Genomic DNA, 17,909 nt, shown 5'->3' with positions numbered 1-17,909 from the left:
GTATTCATCGTTCATGGACTGGTCAGAAATCTGATAGTGGAGGGGAAGAAGCTGTTCCCAAAACATTGATTCGCTACAGTCATGGTTAATTATGCATTCCAGTACCCCCATATCCTGTGATCCCTTTGGTATGAAGAAATAGATTACAGTACTCACTTATTGTGTATTTAATGACTTGAGCCTCCACTGCTTTTTGTGATAGAAAATTCCACAAGTTTACCAGGCTCTGGGTGAAGAAATTTCTCCTGATCTCATTATGCTGAGACTGTGACTCCGGGTTCTCGACTCTGGCTTTTGGGAACATCCTCCCAGCATCAAAATAAAGCTTGAATATCAGGTTTTTAACCTCTTATAGGGGAGAAATGGATCAATGTGCTCCTTATGAGAACCCATCTAAGCAGATTCAAGGCTGGGCCTAAATTGGATTGGCAGTAGTCCAGGTATAGATGTTCTACGTGAGGCAGGTTGAATTCAGTAAGGATCTCAGACACATTACATGCACTAAACAACACACACAGAAGCTCTCACTGTAATGATGCTCAACTTCTCTTATTGCCATTCTACATTGATCAAATGATTCCTAGATTTTTGTCTCAATGTCACAAATATTGGTCACTTATGTGTAAAGAAGGACCTGTATTTGTCTACAGTCAGTTTGAATCTTTGTCACTTTGTCCTACATTCATACCTTAATTTCCAAGATGGATTGGTTGCATGTGATCTATTTCTATAACACTGCACATTTGATACCTCTTCCCAAGGCTGAAAAGCCCATTTTTTCCATTCATTCCTCAATATAAACCTCTAGCATTCGGGGATTGCCTCATGACTATTCTCAGACCTGCTGCCAATGTTTGAATGTCATCCCAGTGTCTCATGACCACAAGTGAACACAGTATTCAACTCTTTCAGGAAATTGATGATTAAATTAACAAACAGGAACACTTAAATCATAAGCGCCCTCTTTTTAGAGAAGCAGATTCCAAATTCTGACAGAACTAATTCAAAGAAAAACATTGCAGATTATATTGTTTATTCCCTTGTGCAGGATTCCCCAAATGTCAATTTGCAGATTGAGTTAGCAGTAAGGAAGGCAAATGCAATGTTAGCATTCATTTCAAGAGGACTAGGATATAATAGCAAGGCTTTGCATGTAAGACATTGGTCAGACCACACTTGGAGTATTGTGAGCAATTTAGAGCCCTTATCTTAAGAACAGATATGTTTGTATTGGAGAGGGTTCAGAGGAGGTTCATGAGAATTATCTTGGTAATGAAAGGTTAACATATGAGGAATGTTTGATGGTTCTGGGCCTGTACTCACTGGAGTTTAGAAGAATAAGGGTTATCTCATTAAAACCTATTAAATATTGTAAGATCTAGATAGAGTGGACGTGGAGAGAATGTTTCCTACAGAGGGAGAATCTAGGACCAAAGGGCACAGCCTCTGGACGTCCCTTGAGAACAGAGATGAGGAGGAATTTTCTGTAGCCAGAGGGTGGTGAATCTGTGAAATTTATTGCCACAACCTGCTGTGGAGGCCAAGTCATTGGGTATCTTTAAAGTGGAGGTTGATAGGTCCTTGATTAGTAAGGGAATCAAGGAATATGAGCTGAAGGCTGGAGAACAAGGTCGAGAGGGAAAATAAATCAACTGTGACTGAATGGCAGAGCAGACTTGATGTGCTGAATGGCCTAATTCTGCTACTATGTCTTATGGTGTATTACCCCAACACATTTATTCAATCATCCTTGTCATAATGTTGCTCTTCACCCCACCCCACACATCCTGTGGGAGAGGAGCAAATGTTCAGAACTAATAGAAGACTTTTCAACCCTCAGCAAAATCACCAGAATCTCAGAAGATGACTTGAAGTAGGTAGATGACACTGTGTTTGCGCACACTCAGAGGCTAACTGCCAAGCCATCGTCGAATCATTTCCTGAAACATATGGGAGGATGAGCTGTGCACTCAACACCTTCAAGGCAAAAATCCTCTACCAACCTGACCTTGCTGTGCTCTGGCAATGAAGGTTCAGGGAAAGACTCGAGAAGATGAGGATTGCTTCCCATATCTTGGGAGATACCACTCACCAAATGCAGACATTGATGATGAAATTCACACACTGCAGCTTTTGGTCATCCAAAGAAAAGGGTGTTTGAAGATCAAAGCTAGAGACTTGGCACAAAGTTCAAGGTCTTCCAAGTTACTGTGATCCCTTCCTGCCTATCTGCTTTTGAGATTTACACCATCCACAGCAGGATAAACATGCCAACATAAATGCCCTTTCCCCAGTACAGAGGTCTAGTTGACCCTGTTGGCCAGGCCACGGCATTGGCATGCCCGACACCACACTCCCAAAATACACACATTATTCCAAGCAGTGTTACAGGAAGAAGATACCAGATGGTCAGAGGAAAAGATTCAAGGTTGTGCTCAAAACCTCCTTGAACAAATACAACATCCCCTTTGACCCCTGGAGATCTCTACCCCATGACAGCTCAAAGTGGAGAAGGTGTACTAAGAACAGTATTGTGAACTGCAGGCCTGTGCAATGGGAGCACATTGAACACGGAGTAACTGTGAAAGCAGTCAGCCATCTCACAAGCTGTCTACCCACCCCATCAGAAACCTTCTGCCCCATCTGTGGAAAAGTGCTGTTCACACATTGGCCTCACCAGTCACCTCAGAATCCACAAAACCAGAGTGGAAGGAAGTAAGTCATCTTTGATCCTGAGGGATGGCTTAAGGTGAAGAGATAACATGAGATTACAGTCTCCTCTGATCAGTACTCATGGTTTTAGTCTATATGATTTACATTCCATTAATTTAATTGATTGCTGCTTTTCGTTATAGAGTCGTACAGCATGGAAACAAGCCCTTCAGCTCATTGAGTCTATGCTAGCCACCGAGAATCCATTTACACAAATCCAACACTATCCCAATTTATTTCCTACACATTCCCATCAACTGCTACCCATATTATACCACTCGCCTTCAAACCCGGGGCAATTTACACTGTCCATTTAACCTACTGAACCCTGTATCTCTGGAATGTGGGAGGAAACCCGTGCAGTCGCAGAGAGAACCTGCAAACTCCACACTGACAGCACTGGAGGTCAGCTTTGAACCTGGGTCATTGGAGTTGTGAGGTAGCTGTACCATCATGCCACCCCTTTTGCATGGAATGTTTAACATTGATTCTACTAGATATCGATACTAATGCATAGTGGTTACAAAGCAATTCTACACAACGTTAAGCCATTTTGGCAGAATACCACTTGGGTTTTCCAAATTTTATTTAGATTGCTGGATGACACTGCAAACTGACTTCCTTCTTGTGGTGACCTGGTAGGCATTAAGGTTAACCTGTTTATTATTGTTTTCTTGGAAATATTACACCAGGGAACTTAGAGCAGGAGGTGTCTTATGGGGCAGGCAGGTAGGTAGGTATTTTACAATGGGCTCCTGTGTTTTCCTGACACATGAACTTGAGATTCTCAGAAATATTCCTGAATATTCATTTTCCACCTTGAGCAGTCACAGACCATAGATTCCCAGAATAGAAGAAAGATTCTCAGCTCAAGTTATTGAATATAGCACCATATTGTTAAGCATCTCAACAAGTATTGAGAAACACAAATGTCAACACTGCAACTGGGGAATTTAATTCAGTATTGAAGTCTGGAATTAAGACTGAGTAATTTAAGTAATTAAATCAATCAGGAGTAACCTTTATTATCCATGAAACCTGATTGTCATAAAAACCCTCTGGGTTTGGTGCTATCTTTCAGAGATGGAAATCTGCCATCCATATGTGGCTCAACTCATCAGTGTGGTTGACTCCTAAGACCCTCTGAAATGGCCCAGCAAGCAACAGAGTCAAATGGGGATGGACAACAACATGGCCCTTTTCTTGAATGATCTCATTCACAGACTATTCACAAGACTAAAAGAACATACAAATTGCAGAAACATGCATATTCAGTCTCCAGTGGAATACAAGTTATTTCACACTCATGACTCCAACTCTTCAGTGCGTAGGAGTTCTAGTGGATTATGGGCAACTCCAATCACTTGCTCAATAAAGCTGCAATGGTGAATATTTGGGTAAAAGATTCAGATGACAACTCTGAAAGTAGAATTAGGTCAGTCCTTAAAAGCTTCAGCTTTATTTACTACATCGCAAAGGAAGGCTATCTCACCCAACAGAGTAATCCCATTTTCCATTTCATTTCCCCATCACCTGTCTTTCACATGTGCCCATCAACTCCCTTTTTCTACTTACCTACATCAAGAGGTAATTAACCTACCAGCACACCTTTGGGATGTGGGAAGAAACTGAAGCATCTGGTGTAAATTTCTCACAAGGTCAGGACTGAATCCTTTTTTGGCAATCAATCTTCCTTGTCAATGTGTCAGTGAAGTACAAAAGTCAAATCCAGGTCTCAGTTTATATTTTAAACTTTAACGGTTAAATCTTAAAACTTATTGTTGCATAGAACATAGAATAGTACAGCACAGTACAGGGCTTTCGGCCCACAATGTTGTGCCGACCCTCAAACCCTGCCTCCCATATAACCCCCCACCTTAAATTCCTCCATATACCTGTCCAGTAGTCTCTTAAACTTCATTAGTGTATCTGCCTCCACCACTGACTCAGGCAGTGCATTCCACGCACCAACCACTCTCTGAGTAAAAAACCTTCCTCTAATATCCCCCTTGAACTTCCCACCCCTTACCCTAAAGCCATGTCCTCTTGTATTGAGCAGTGGCACTGGCTATCCACTCTATCTATTCCTCTTAATATCTTGTACACCTCTATCATGTCTCCTCTCATCCTGTCACAAGGGCAGGAATGGCCGCTGGTTATTCTGGGATTTAGATGTTTAAGAGTGAAAGGGAAAAAAGTGGGGGAGTAGCATTGTGAATCAGGGAGAGTTTCACAGCTGCAGAAAGGGAGGACGTTAAGGTGTGATTACCTACTGAGTCAGTATGGTGGAATCAGAAACACGAAAGGAGCAATCACTATTGGGAGTGTTCTATAGACCTCCTCCCCCACCCCCATTAGCAACAGACACTGAGGAGCAGATCAAGATTTAGGAAGGTGCAAAAATAACATGCTTGTTATGGGTGACTGCAACTTCCCTAATATTGATTGGCACCTCCTTAGTGCAAAAGGTTCAGATGGGGTGGAGTTTGTTCAGTGTGTCCAGGATGGATTCTTGACACAATATGTAGCCAGGCCGACTAGAGGAGAGGTCATACTGGATTTAGTGTACTAGGCAACGAACCTGGTCAGGTGACAGATCTCTCGGTGGGTCAACACTTCAGAGACAGTGACCACAATTCCCTGACCTTTGCCATAGCATTAGAGAGGGATAGGTGCAGATAACATGGAGAAGTATTTAATTGAGGGAGGGTGAATGATAATGCTATTAGGCAGGAACTTGAGAGTGTAAATTGGGAACAGATGTACTTGGGGAAATGAGCAATGGAAATGTGGAGGTTGCTTAGGGAGCACTTCCATGGGGTTCTGGATGGGTCTGTCCCATTGAGGCAGGGAAAGGATGGTAAGGTAAAAAAAACCATGGTTGACGAGAAGTGGAATATTTGGTCAAGAGGAAGAAAGGAGGTTTAGGAAGCAAAGATAGAATAGGGCCCTTGAGAGATACAAGGTAGCCTGGAAGGAGCTGAAAAATGGTCTTAGGAGAGCTAGAAGGGAACATGAGAAGGCTTGGCAAGTAGGATTAAGGAAAACCCCAAGGTGTATTACATGTACATGGAGAACAGGAGGATAATTAGACTGAGAGTAGGACTGTTTATTATAAATTACTATAATTTTTTCTATTTTCTATTGCACGTTGCACATTTAGACAGAGACTTAAAGATTTTTACTCCTTATGTATATGAAGGATGTAAGTAATAAAGTCAAGTCAATTCAATTCAACTGATCAGGGTTAGAAGAGGAAAAGTGCTTGAAGTTGGAGAAGATAGGAATACTTTTAATGAATACTTTGCTTCAGTATTCACCAATGAGAGGGATCTGGAAGAATGTAAAGAAAGGTAATACAGTATGGACAACAAATTTTTTGAAAGTGTTGCTTCCTCAGAATTTATCTTTTGTTTATGGTAGACCGCTTGAAACTGAACACAAATAAAATTTCAGATGACTTGTATCACATAAGAACGTGGAGAAACCAAGAAATTAACTTTTATTGAATATAATGCATTTTATTGCGTAACAGTGCTGACACTTTGCAAAAGTTTAACTAAGCTAAAAATGCTTTGTCGATGATTTTCATTTGTACTCAGTGTCTGAGGCTACTCACTTAAGTGTCCAATAATAATCTGCCAGCATTGATGGATTCCAGTTGCTCTGATACTGTTTCTCCATGACCACAATGTCCTGGTAAAACCTTTCACCATGCGTATCACTGACAACATCAAGATTTGCAGGGAAGGAGTCTAAATGGGAATGCAGAAAATGAATCTCTAGTGGCATGTTGCACTTCATGGTTTTGTATGCTTAAACCAGCTGAACATAATTTGGTGCTCTGTCATTGCTAAGAAAATTTTTAACAACATCCTTGAATGTCTTCCATGTGATTTTCTCCAGTCCCACTAGAAGTTCTTCAAATTGCCTGTCATTGATGAAATGCCTTCCTTAATCTTGGCATCAATTACAGTATTCGGATTTTAAATTATGAATTGAAATAAAAAACATAGGAATTTTTTTTTAAATGGTGCGTGATAGGGAAATTTCATGGTGATTTTCAAGATCAGCAGCCAGAAGTCCATAAAGTACACCCAAAAGTATTCAGGAAGCAAAATCTTTGTTGCCTAGTGCAATAGGATAACTTTGGGAATTATATATACATCAGTGAGTCTTACATCACTGGTGGACAAACTATTGTAGAAGATTCTCAAAAGACAGGATTTACAAACATTTAGAGAAGCATAGTCTGATTAGGGAGTCAACATGGCTTTGTGAGGGGCAGGTTGTGCCTTAGGAGTCTGATTGAATTCTTTAAGGAAGTGAAAAAATAAATTCATGCAAGTAGAGCAGTGGTGAGAACCACAAGATTTGGTGAAGGGAGGTGGAGGAGGGCTTACAGGAGTGCTTTGAATTGGTGGCCTGGACCATATTCAGGGATTCACCTTCCGATCTGAATGAATATGCCACAGCCATCACTGACTTCATCAAGACCTGTGTGGGTCAGTTTGTGCCTTCAAGAACATACCCCAAACCGGAAGCCCTGGGTGAACCAGGAGACTCGCAGTCTGCTGAGGGCTAGCAGGTGATCCAAAGTCCTACAAATCCAGGTATGACATACAAAAAGGCAATATCATGTGAAGATATAGACAAAAATCAGATGCACAACAGCTGGGGCAGGGTTTGCATGCCTATAAGGGAAAAACTAACAGCATAAATAACAGCAATGCTTCACTCCCTGATGAGCTCATCACCTTTTCTGCATGCTTTGAAAGGGATAATAAAACTACACCTGTACAAATCTCCACAACATCTAGAAAATCTGTCCTGGAGGCCAATGTTCGAACATCCTTCAAGAGGATGTACCTTTACAAGGCATTAGGCTCCAAAGGTGTACTGGCTGGGTATTAAAAAACTGTGCCAAGCTGTACCTGGCTGGAGTGTTCGAGGACATTTTTAGCCTCTCAGTGCTGTGGTCTGAGGTTCCCATCTGCTTCAAAAGTGTGACAATTATAACAGTGCCCAAGAAGAGCAAGGAGAGCTGCCTCAATGACTATTCCCAGGTAGCACTCATATCTACTGTGATGAAGTGCTTCAAGAGGTTGGTTATGGCAAGAATTAACTTTGCCTGAGCAAAGATCTGGACATGCTGTAATTTGCCTACCACCACAGTAGGTCTACAGTGGTTGCAATCTCACTGGCTCTCTGTTCTGCTTTGGAGCATCTGGACAACTCCAAGTCATTCCGGCAGCCAATCAGCGGCGGGAGCAGTGCAGGGAGGAGTAAATAAAAGCACGGAAGGGACAAGCAGAGTGGCCATTGTTGGGAGTGGGCCAGGGGTGAGAGTGAGAGTGTCAGGCTTCGGCTCAAAGGAGGCTTCAGCTCGGAAGAGGTGATGGCTCTGGGTAAGTTGTCCAGATAAGTTTCTGTTAAGTTTCCCATTTTTCTTACTGTGTCAGGGGTACTAAGTATAGTTTAAATGGCCATTGTGTGCTCTTCATGCTGGGTGTTGGAGTCCTGGGAGACCCAGAGTCTCCCAGGGAACTACATCTGTGTGGTACATCCAGCTGTAGCTCCTTGAAGACCGTGATAGGGATCTGGAGCAGCAGCTGGATGAGCTTCGGCTTATACGGGAGAGTGAGGAGATCATCGATCAGAGTTACAGGGAAGTAGTCACTCCGAAGTTGCAGGAGGCGGGTAGCTGGGTGACTGTCAGGAGAAGGAATGGGACGGTGACTAGGCAATTAGCGCAGAGCACCCCTGTGGCCATTCCCCTCAATAATAAGTATACCGTTTTGGATAGTGTTGTGGGGGATGACCTCCTAGGGGAATTCCAGGCAGACCAGGTTACTGGCGCTGAACATGGGTCCGTGGTGCAGAAGGGAAAGAGGGAGAAGAGGGGAGTGGTAGTGATAGGGGACTCAATAGTGAGAGGAACAGACAGGAGATTCTGTGGATATGAATGGGACACCTGGATAGAATGTTGCCTCCCAGGTGCCATGCTCAATGACACCTCGGATCATGTCCACAGCATTTTGGAGAGGGAGGGGGAACAGCCAGATATCTAGGTACATATTGGTAAAAATGACATAGGAAGGAAAAGCAAAGAGGTCCTGAAAAGAGAATTAAGAGAGCTAGGCAGAAAGTTGAGAAGCAGGACCTCCAGGGTAGTAATTTCTGGATTGCTGCCTGTGCCACGCGCCAATGAGGGTAGAAACAGGATGATTTGGCAGATAAATGCATGGCTGAGAGGCTGGTACAGGGGGCAGGGCTTCAGGTTCTTGGATCATTGGGATCTCTTCTGGGGGAGGTATGACCTGTTCAAAAGGGATGGATTGCAGCTAAACCCAAAGGGGCCAATATTCTCGCAAGCAGGTTTGTTAAAGCTGTTAGGAAGGGTTTAAACTAATTTCACAGGGGGTTGGGAACCGGAATGAAGGGACTCAGGATAGGATGGATGCTTAAAAAGCAAAGGAGGCAGTCAGACTGTCAGGAAGGGCAGATAGGACAAAATTGCAGCCAGTAGGGTGAGTATCAATACATTAGGAAAGCAAAATTTTAAAAAAAGTAGCAAATACAATACTCAAAGTGTTATATCTCAAGAAATAAGGTGGATGATCTGTTGCACTTTTACAGATAGTTGGGTATGACGTTGTGGCCATCACTGAATCGTGGTTGGAGCTGGGAACTGAATGTCCAAGGTTACACATTTTTTCAAAGGGACAGGACAGTAGGCAGAGGGGGTGGTGTTGCTCTACTGGTAAAGAATGTCATCAAATCATTAGAAAGATATGACATAGGATCGGAAGATGTTGAATCCTTCTGGGTTGAGTTGGGAAACTGCAAGGGTAAAAGGACCCTAATGGCAGTTAAATACAGGCCTCCAAACAATAGCTTGGATGTGGACTACAGATTACAACGGTAAATAGAAAAGGCCTATCAAAAGGGCAATGTTATGGTAGTCATGGGAGATTGTAACATGCAGGTAGATTGGGAAATTCAGGTTGGTAATGGATCTCAAGAGAGTGCATTTGTTGAATGCCTAAGAGATGGCTTTTTAGCGCAGCTTGTCATTGACCCAACTAGGGGATCAGCTATACTGGATTGGGTGTTATGTAATGAACCAGAAGCGATTAGGGAGCAGGAAAATAAAGGAACAGTAATCCTTAGGAGGCAGTGATGACAATATGATTGAGTTCAATTTGAAAATTGATAGGGAGAAGGTAAAGTCTGATGTAGCAGTACTTCAGTGGAGTAAAGGAAATTACAGTGGTATGAGAGAGAAGTTGGTCAAAGTAAATTGGAAGGAGATGCTGGCAGGGGTGAGAGCAGAGCAGCAGTCCTGTGAGTTTCTGGGAAAAATGAGGAAGGTGCAGGATTGATGTATTCCAAAAACAAAGAAACACTCAAATGGCAAAATAGCACAACCGAGGCTAACAAGGGAAGTCAATGCAATTGTAAAAGCAAACAAAGAGGGCATACAACAAAGCAAAAATTAGCGGGAAGATAAAGGATTGGGAAGCTTTTAAAAACCTACAAAAAGCAACTAAAAGAATCATTAAGACGGAAAAGATGAAATATGAAAGAAAGCTAGCCAACAATATCAAAGTGGATAGTAAAAGCTTTTTCAAGTATTTAAAAAATAAAAGAAAGATGAGAGTGGATATAGGACCACTGGAAAATGAGGCTGGAGAAATTATAATGAGGAACAAGGAGATGGCAGATTAAATGAATGAGTATATTACATCAGTCTTCACTGCGGAAGACACTAGCAATACGCCTGATGTTGTAGTGTGTGAAGGAAGAGAAGTGACTGCAGCTACTATTACAAGAGAGAAGGTGCTCCAAAAGCTGAAAGACCTAAAGGTACATAGGTCACCCGGACCAGATGAACTGCACCCTGGGGTTCTGAAAGAGGTAGCGTTAGAGATTGTGGTGGCATTAGAAATGATCTTTCAATAATCATTGGACTCTGGCATGGTGCCAGAGGACTGGAAAATTGCAAATGCCACTCCATTCTTTAAGAAAGGAGGGAGGTAGCAGAAATGAAATTATAGACTAGTTAGCCTGACCTCAGTGGTTGGGAAGATGTTTGAGTCAATTGTTAAGCATGAGGTAATGGAGTACTTAGTGACACAGGACAAGATATGACAGTCAGCATGGTTTCCTTCAGGGAAAATCCTGCTTGACAAACCTGTTGGAATTCTTTGAGGAGATTACAAGTAGGATAGAGAAAGGGGGTGCAGTGGATGTTGCAGTTTTGGGCTTTCAGAAGGCCTTTGACAAGGTGCCACACATGAGGCTGCTTACCAAGTTAAGAGCCCATGGTATGACAGGAATGTTACTGGCATGGTTAGAGCATTGGCTGATTGGTAGGAGGCAGCGAGTGGGGAAAAAGATCCTTTTCTAGTTGGCTGCCAGTTACTAGTGGTGTTCTGTTGAGGTCAGTGTTGGGACCACTTATTTTTATGGTGTATATAAATGATTGAGATGATGGAATAGATGGCTTTGTTGCCAAGTTTGCAGATGATATGGAGATTGGTGGAGGGGCAGGTAGTGTTGAGGAAACAGGTAGGATGCAGAAGGACTTAGATTAGGAGAATGGGCAATAAAGTGACAAATGAAACACAATGTTGGAAAATGCATGGTCATGCACTTTGGCAGTAAAAATAAATGTGCAGACTATTTTCTAAATGAGGAGAAAATCCAAAAATCTGATACGCAAAGGGACTTGGGAGTTCTTGTGCAGAACACCCTGAAGGTTAACTTGCAGGCACAGTTGATATGGAGGAAGGCAAATCCAATGTTAGCATTCATTTCAAGAGGTGTAGAATATAAGAGCAGGGATGTGATGCTGAGGCTTTATAAGGCACTGGTGAGGCCTCACCTTGAGTATTGTTTACAGTTTTGGGCTCCTTATCTAAGAAAATATGTGCTGGCAGTGGAGAAGGTTCAGAGGAGGTTCATTAGGATGATTCCGGGGGAATTCTGGGAATGAAAGGGTTATCATATGAGGAACATTTGATGGCTCTGGGCCTGTACTCACGGGAATTTAGAAAGATGAGGGGGGGATCTCATTGAAACCTTTTGAATGTTGAAAGGCTTAGACAGACTAGATCTGGAAAGGATGTTTCCCATGGTGGGGGAGTCTAGGACAAGGGACACAGCCTCAAGATAGAAGGGTATATAAAGAAGAGGAATTTCTTTAGCCAGTGGGTAGTGAACTTGTGGAATTTGTTACCAATGGAAGTTGTGGACACCAGGTCATTGGGTGCATTTAAGGCGGAGATTGGTAGGTTCTAGATTGGCCATGGCATCAAAGGTTACGGGGAGAAGGCCAAGGAATGGGGCTGAGGAGGGGGAGAAAGATCAGACATGATTGAATGGTGGAGCAGACTTGATGGGCCAAATGGCCTAATTCTTTCCCTGTGTCTTATGGTCTTAAGACATGTGTTAGGCTACTACTTATGGATTACAGTTTGGCATTCAACACCATCATTCCCTCAGTATTAATCAACAAGCTTCAAAAACTGGGCTTCTCTACCTCCCTCTGCATCTGGATCCTCAACTTCCTTATCGAGAGACTAGTCAGTGCAGATTGGTAATAACATCTCCTCCGCACTGACAATCAACACAGGTGCACCTCAAGGATGTGTGCTTAGCTGATTTTTCTACCCTCTCTGCATTCATGTCTGTGTGACCAAGTACAACTCAAAACACCAATAATAAATTCACCAATGTCACCACTGTAGTTGGTGAGTGAGGAGGAGGCACAGAGGAATGAGATAGATCAGCTGGTTGAGTGGTGTCACAATAACAATTTCACACTAACATCAACAAGACCAAGGAATTGACTGTTGGATTTCAGTAAGAAGAACACACTTGAGGGGTCAGTGGTGGAAAGAGTGAGCAGCTTTAAGTTCCTGGAAGTCAACATCTCCAAGGACCTATCCTTGGCCCAATACATTGATGCAATCACAAAGGAGGCATGGGGTTTTAGCACATTCGGAGTTTGAGGAAATCTGGTATGCCACCAAAGACTCTTATAAATATCTACAGATGTATGGTGGAGTGTATTATGACTTGTTGCACGAAAGCCTGGTATGGAAGCTCCAATGCACAGCTCTGCAGAGGGTTGACGACTCAGCCAGTTCTATCATGGGACAACCCACCTCAGCATCAAAGATATCTTCAAGAGGCAGTGCTTCAAAAAGGTGGCATCTATCACTAGGGACCCACACCATCTGGGATATGCCCTCTTCACATTACTACCATCTGGGAGCAGGTACAGCAAGCAGCCTTTGTACTTGTACTGCTTATTTATTTTTGTGATTTATAGATTTTATGTCTTTGCACGGAACTGCTGCCACAAAACAACAAATTTCACGTTATATAAAGTTGTGGTAATAAATCTAATTCTGTTTCCTGTGTGTATCTGGCTACAACTCCAAGATAAAAATCATCCCTACCTTTCTGCAAGCTTATTTTGGTCATGATTCACTGCAGGCATCCATTGAAAAATGGTGCAGACTTTTCAGGATGTTACCCAAGAGATGATGGAAATTAAAGGAGAGGAACATTTAAACAAATAAAAACATTCACCTCTTGGCTCCAGTCATGTCCATGATATTGCTTCAGCCTGTCCCTTTGTTTACAGGCAGAAAATGGTGAGATTAGCCTAGAGGGCTGGTGCCATGAATAAAAAAGTAACAATTCCAATATTTCGCCTTTTGCAATTGAATCTTCCACCCCATCATGGACCTTACTTTTGTTTGTTTCTCACTCTTCCTCTTTCTCCGTCTTATTTGTTGCTAGTTTTGATGAAGGGTGACATTAATCTTGTTTCTCTGCAGTTGCTGCCCAGATCTGGTGAGCATTTCCAGCTTTTTAGAATATTTTTATTTTACTAAATAAGGGATAACCTGACTAAACTAAAACTGGAAGCCAATTATTTATTTTAGTAAAAGCCAAATGAGCAGTAAATGAGTCTCCCCAATCGCTGTAAAGCAGGTCCCTGTACCAAAAAAAACAAGGTAACATGTCTGAACAACTGGCGTTCTGTCAATAATAAGCAAATGCTTTGAGAGGCTGGTCAAGGACTACATCTGCAACTTGCTATCACCCAAATTGGACCCACTACAAATCACTTACCGGCACAACCGAACGACACACGATGCAATAGCCACTGCTCTACATACTATCCTTACACATCTGGAGAAGAAGGATGCTTATGTGAGAATGCTGTTCTTGGACTACAGTTCAGCATTCAACACCATAATTCCATCCAGGCTCGACAGGAAGCTCAGAGACCTCGGCCTTGACCCTGCCTCATACAGCTGGTTCCTGGACTTCCTGTCAGGTCGCCAGCAGGTGGTAAGAGTGGGCTTCCTCACCTCTGCCCCTCAATACAGGAGCCCCTCAGGGCTGTGTACTAAGTCCCCTCCTTTACTCCCTGTATACCAGTAACTGTGTTGCCACCCACAGCTCCAAACTACTAATTAAATTTGCTGACAACACTACATCGATTAGCCTAATCTCAAATGATTAGGCCTACAGGGAAGAACTCATCTCTCTGACACAGTGGTGTCAAGAAAACAATCTCTCCGTCAATGTTGCAAAAAACAAAGGAGCTGATTGTGGATTACAGGAGGAATGGAGACAGGCTAACCCCTATTGACATCAGTGGAGCTGGGGTTGAGAGGGTAAACAGCTTCAAGTTCCTCAGCATCCACATCACCGAGGACCTCACATGGTCTGTACACCCCAGCTGTGTGGTGAAAGCGCCTCTTTCACCTCAGACGGTTGAGGAGGTTTGGTATAGGCCCACCATATCCTAAGAACTTTCTCCACGGCACAATTGAGAGCATCCTGACTGGCTGCATCACTACCTGGTAAGGGACCTGTACCTCCCTTAATCGCAGGACTCTGCAGAGAGTGGTGTGGTCAGCCCAGTACATCTGTAGTTGTGAACTTCCCATGATTCAGGACATTTACAAAGACAGGTGTGTAAAAAGGACCCAAAGGACCATCGGGTACCCGAGTCACCCCAACCACAAACTGTCCATCCGGAAAACGGTACCGCAGCATAAAAGCCAGGACCGACAGGCTCCGGGACAGCTTCTTCCACCAGGCCATCAGACTGACTAACTCACGCTGATTTAAGTGTACTCAATATTACACTGACTCTTCTATTTATTATAAATTGTTTTAAATCACTGTGATTGCATGTGGCACATTTAGATGGAGACGTAATGTAAAGATCTTTACTCCTCACGTATGTTAAGGATGTAAGAAATAAAGTGAATTGAATTCAAGTCTTCTTTAATAATGCGTTCGATGACGCTGCTAGCTAACATTTCGCGGACCAATAGCGTGAAAGGTGGGTGGGTCTGAAAGAGCGCGGGAAAGGCAGTGTAATGGCGCGGTGCTAACTGTTATTTGTCATTTTCAAGCCCGGATGAAAGTTACAATTGCAGTGTCAGATCACTAGTATTAAGTCGCCCATTATTTAGTCATTCATTAACTGGAGCATAAGGGTCGGGGTGGGGTGGGGGGATTGAGAGAATGGACAGTTTCCAGAAAGTAGAGAAAATAGGAGAAGGAACGTACGGTGTGGTTTATAAAGCCAAAAACAAAGACACGGGAGAAGTGGTGGCCCTGAAGAAAATCCGACTTGACACGTGAGTGATGTAGGGTCGCGGACAGCGGATACAGCTATCAGTGTGGCTGGGGTGTAGGGATCTCATCGCAGGCAAAAGATGCAAGGGGTTTTTTTGTGCTTTATTCGTCCTGATCGAGTTCTCGGTCAATACAAAGTTTATCTCTGTTCGGGCGGGGAGTTATAAGTTATTCAAGGACTGGATTTTGCAAGTTTATTTGCTTACATTTTTAAGATGAGAAAACATCAACATCAAGTAACAGATAAATAAAAAGACCTGGGAAGTACAGAAAAGGATGACTTTAAAAAAACTAACAACCAGGCTTGTGCAGTTTCCGCTTGACGTCATGACATTAAGGGCATGTATTTTCATCTGCGGCTGGATTTGTTCTTTAGAGTCAGTTTTCTGGGTTTATGTGACAGGACACACCGCCTGGGTTGGCCACGTGCTGGTTTTTAATTTCTGTCCTGTGTTAATCTGGTCTCGGGGTGATTCTAAGGGGCACCAAGATTGTTGTGGGAACCCAGAGATAAAGTTAGCTGAGGTTTCTGTTCAGTAATTGCCTTTGACAGAGAGTGATATTTGTGGATTTGCTCAGCTCCTAGTTGCATCTTCCTTCTTGAGTGTCTCTTGGGGTTGATGATTTCTGAGAGTTCAGGGATAACAGATGAGGCTAAAATGGGATCCCACATTCAACTGTACATTAAACAGATAGTACCTGATCAGTAGGTAGTGCACATATTCTACTGTTTACGCAGCGTGTCTGTGTGTTCTCAATGCACTATTCCTCCACTGGAATCTGAGGGGTGGGGGGCCTTTGACCCATAGTGCGGTGAGTACCAAATACACTGCCTGAGAGACTGGGGGAAGCAAAGTAGCTGACGCCATTTTAAGAGATCTGGACAAGTGCTTGGATCATCTAGATATAGAAGGCTATGGGCCAAGTGGTGGAAGATGGGATTAATGTGGATGTTTGCCTACAGGTTGGTTCCTGGTGGTGGGGGTGAATTGTCTGTTTCCATACTGTCTGTCTTTATGACTCATTGTCCAGGATTCACGGAAGACAGAAGGGTGGTGTATTTCTTTGAGGAGGCCTTGTCCACATCTTTGAATCTTTTCACTTGATTCCCATGACAGCTTGAAGACAAGGGACTGTTTTGCAAGTCTGGTGTCGAACATGTTGACTGCGCACTGGAACTGAGTGTGAACAGGCCAGGTACATTGGAGATGTGGAGGATTTTGCAGAGACGACATTGTTGGTATCGCTCCAGTACCTTGAGGTTCCTACTGTAGGCCAGGGATCACTGCTGCCTGGCAGACCACAAATCTTCTTGTGGGTTTAAAGGCTTAGAACATACAACATAGAATAGTACAGCACAGTACAGGCCCTTCAGCCCACAATGTTGTGCCGATCCTCAAACCCTGCCTCCCTTATAACCCCCCCCACCTTAAATTCCTCCATATAGCTGTCTAGCAGTCTCTTAAATTTCACTAGTGTATCTGCCTCCACCACTGACTCAGGCAGTGTGTTCCACGCACCAACCACTCTCTGAGTAAAAAAACCTTCCTCTAATGTCCCCCTTGAACTTCCCACCCTTTACCTTAAAGCCATGTCCTCTTGTATTGAGCAGTGGTGCCCTGGGGAAGAGGCGCTGGCTATCCACTCTATCTATTCCTCTTAATATCTTGTACACCTCTATCATGTCTCCTCTCATCCTCCTTCTCTCCAAAGAGTAAAGCCCTAGCTCCCTTAATCTCTGATCATAATGCATACTCTCTAAACCAGGCAGCATCCTGGTAAATCTCCTCTGTACCCTTTCCAATGCTTCAACATGCTTCCTATAGCTTGATGTTTAAACACAGTTTTCCTCACTTGGCAAAAGACAAAGCTGACATGCTGAACGCAGTGGTGAGCATTCATCATCAACCTGTTGTCTTTCTCAGTCTCGGGTGAATCCTGAGAAATGGGAAATAGATTACGTTCTATAGTGTTTGATCCTGAATTTCTATTGTGAAGTGGCGGTGTTGTGCAGCAGGGGCAAGTTAGTAGAGTTCCTTTTGCTTTGTGGATGTTTAAGTGTAAGATCAGTTATCTCATATGATTCAGTGAACAACTTTGCAATGATGTGGAGCAGTTAAATTTGGAAAAAGGTTGCCCCACAGGCCCTCTCGATTTAATTTGAAAGCTTTGGTGCTATTGAAAAAGGTCATGTTATGGTTGATATTCTTCTCTTTTCCCTTGGAGTTGATATACAGTGTACATTGTGGAGGATGAAAACCTCACCAGAATTTGGAATAAATAAAAGAAAAGGGTGGTAAAAATTCCATTGTCCCATTACCTTGGGTTGAAGAAATTTTTTCCTGTCTCTGTTCTGAATAACTGGTCTCTTCTTTTGAAACTGACCACTGGTTGCAGACAACCCAGCCAGTCTTGTGCGATGACTGCAATTAAATTTGTTGTCTTTCTTGAAGGTGGTCACAAGCTTTGAGTCGCTTGAGTTTCCCCTTGCATGACATATCGCTAAGTGGCAAGGT

General features: G+C 43.1%; 1 protein-coding gene across 3 annotated transcripts in view; it reads left to right on the top strand.

The window, feature by feature from the left end:
* Nucleotides 1–17,909, top strand: part of cdk2 (cyclin dependent kinase 2) — a 101,184-nt gene that overhangs the window by 44,415 nt on the left and 38,860 nt on the right. For 2 of the 3 annotated variants that reach the window (XM_072249393.1, XM_072249391.1), the window contains exon 1: nt 15,148–15,395. The exons of the other annotated variant lie outside the window; for it this stretch is intronic. In XM_072249393.1, the coding sequence (XP_072105494.1) occupies nt 15,280–15,395 (116 nt within the window). In that variant the 5' untranslated portion in view covers nt 15,148–15,279. Of the gene's footprint in view, nt 1–15,147; nt 15,396–17,909 lie in introns of those variants that run through there. 3 annotated transcript variants of the gene reach the window in all.

The sequence above is a fragment of the Mobula birostris genome, chromosome X (genome assembly GCF_030028105.1).
Source record: "Mobula birostris isolate sMobBir1 chromosome X, sMobBir1.hap1, whole genome shotgun sequence".
NCBI classification, from domain to species: domain Eukaryota; kingdom Metazoa; phylum Chordata; class Chondrichthyes; order Myliobatiformes; family Myliobatidae; genus Mobula; species Mobula birostris.
The sequence above is the reverse complement of the archived record's forward strand: the minus strand, read 5'-3'. Positions and strand labels throughout refer to the sequence as shown.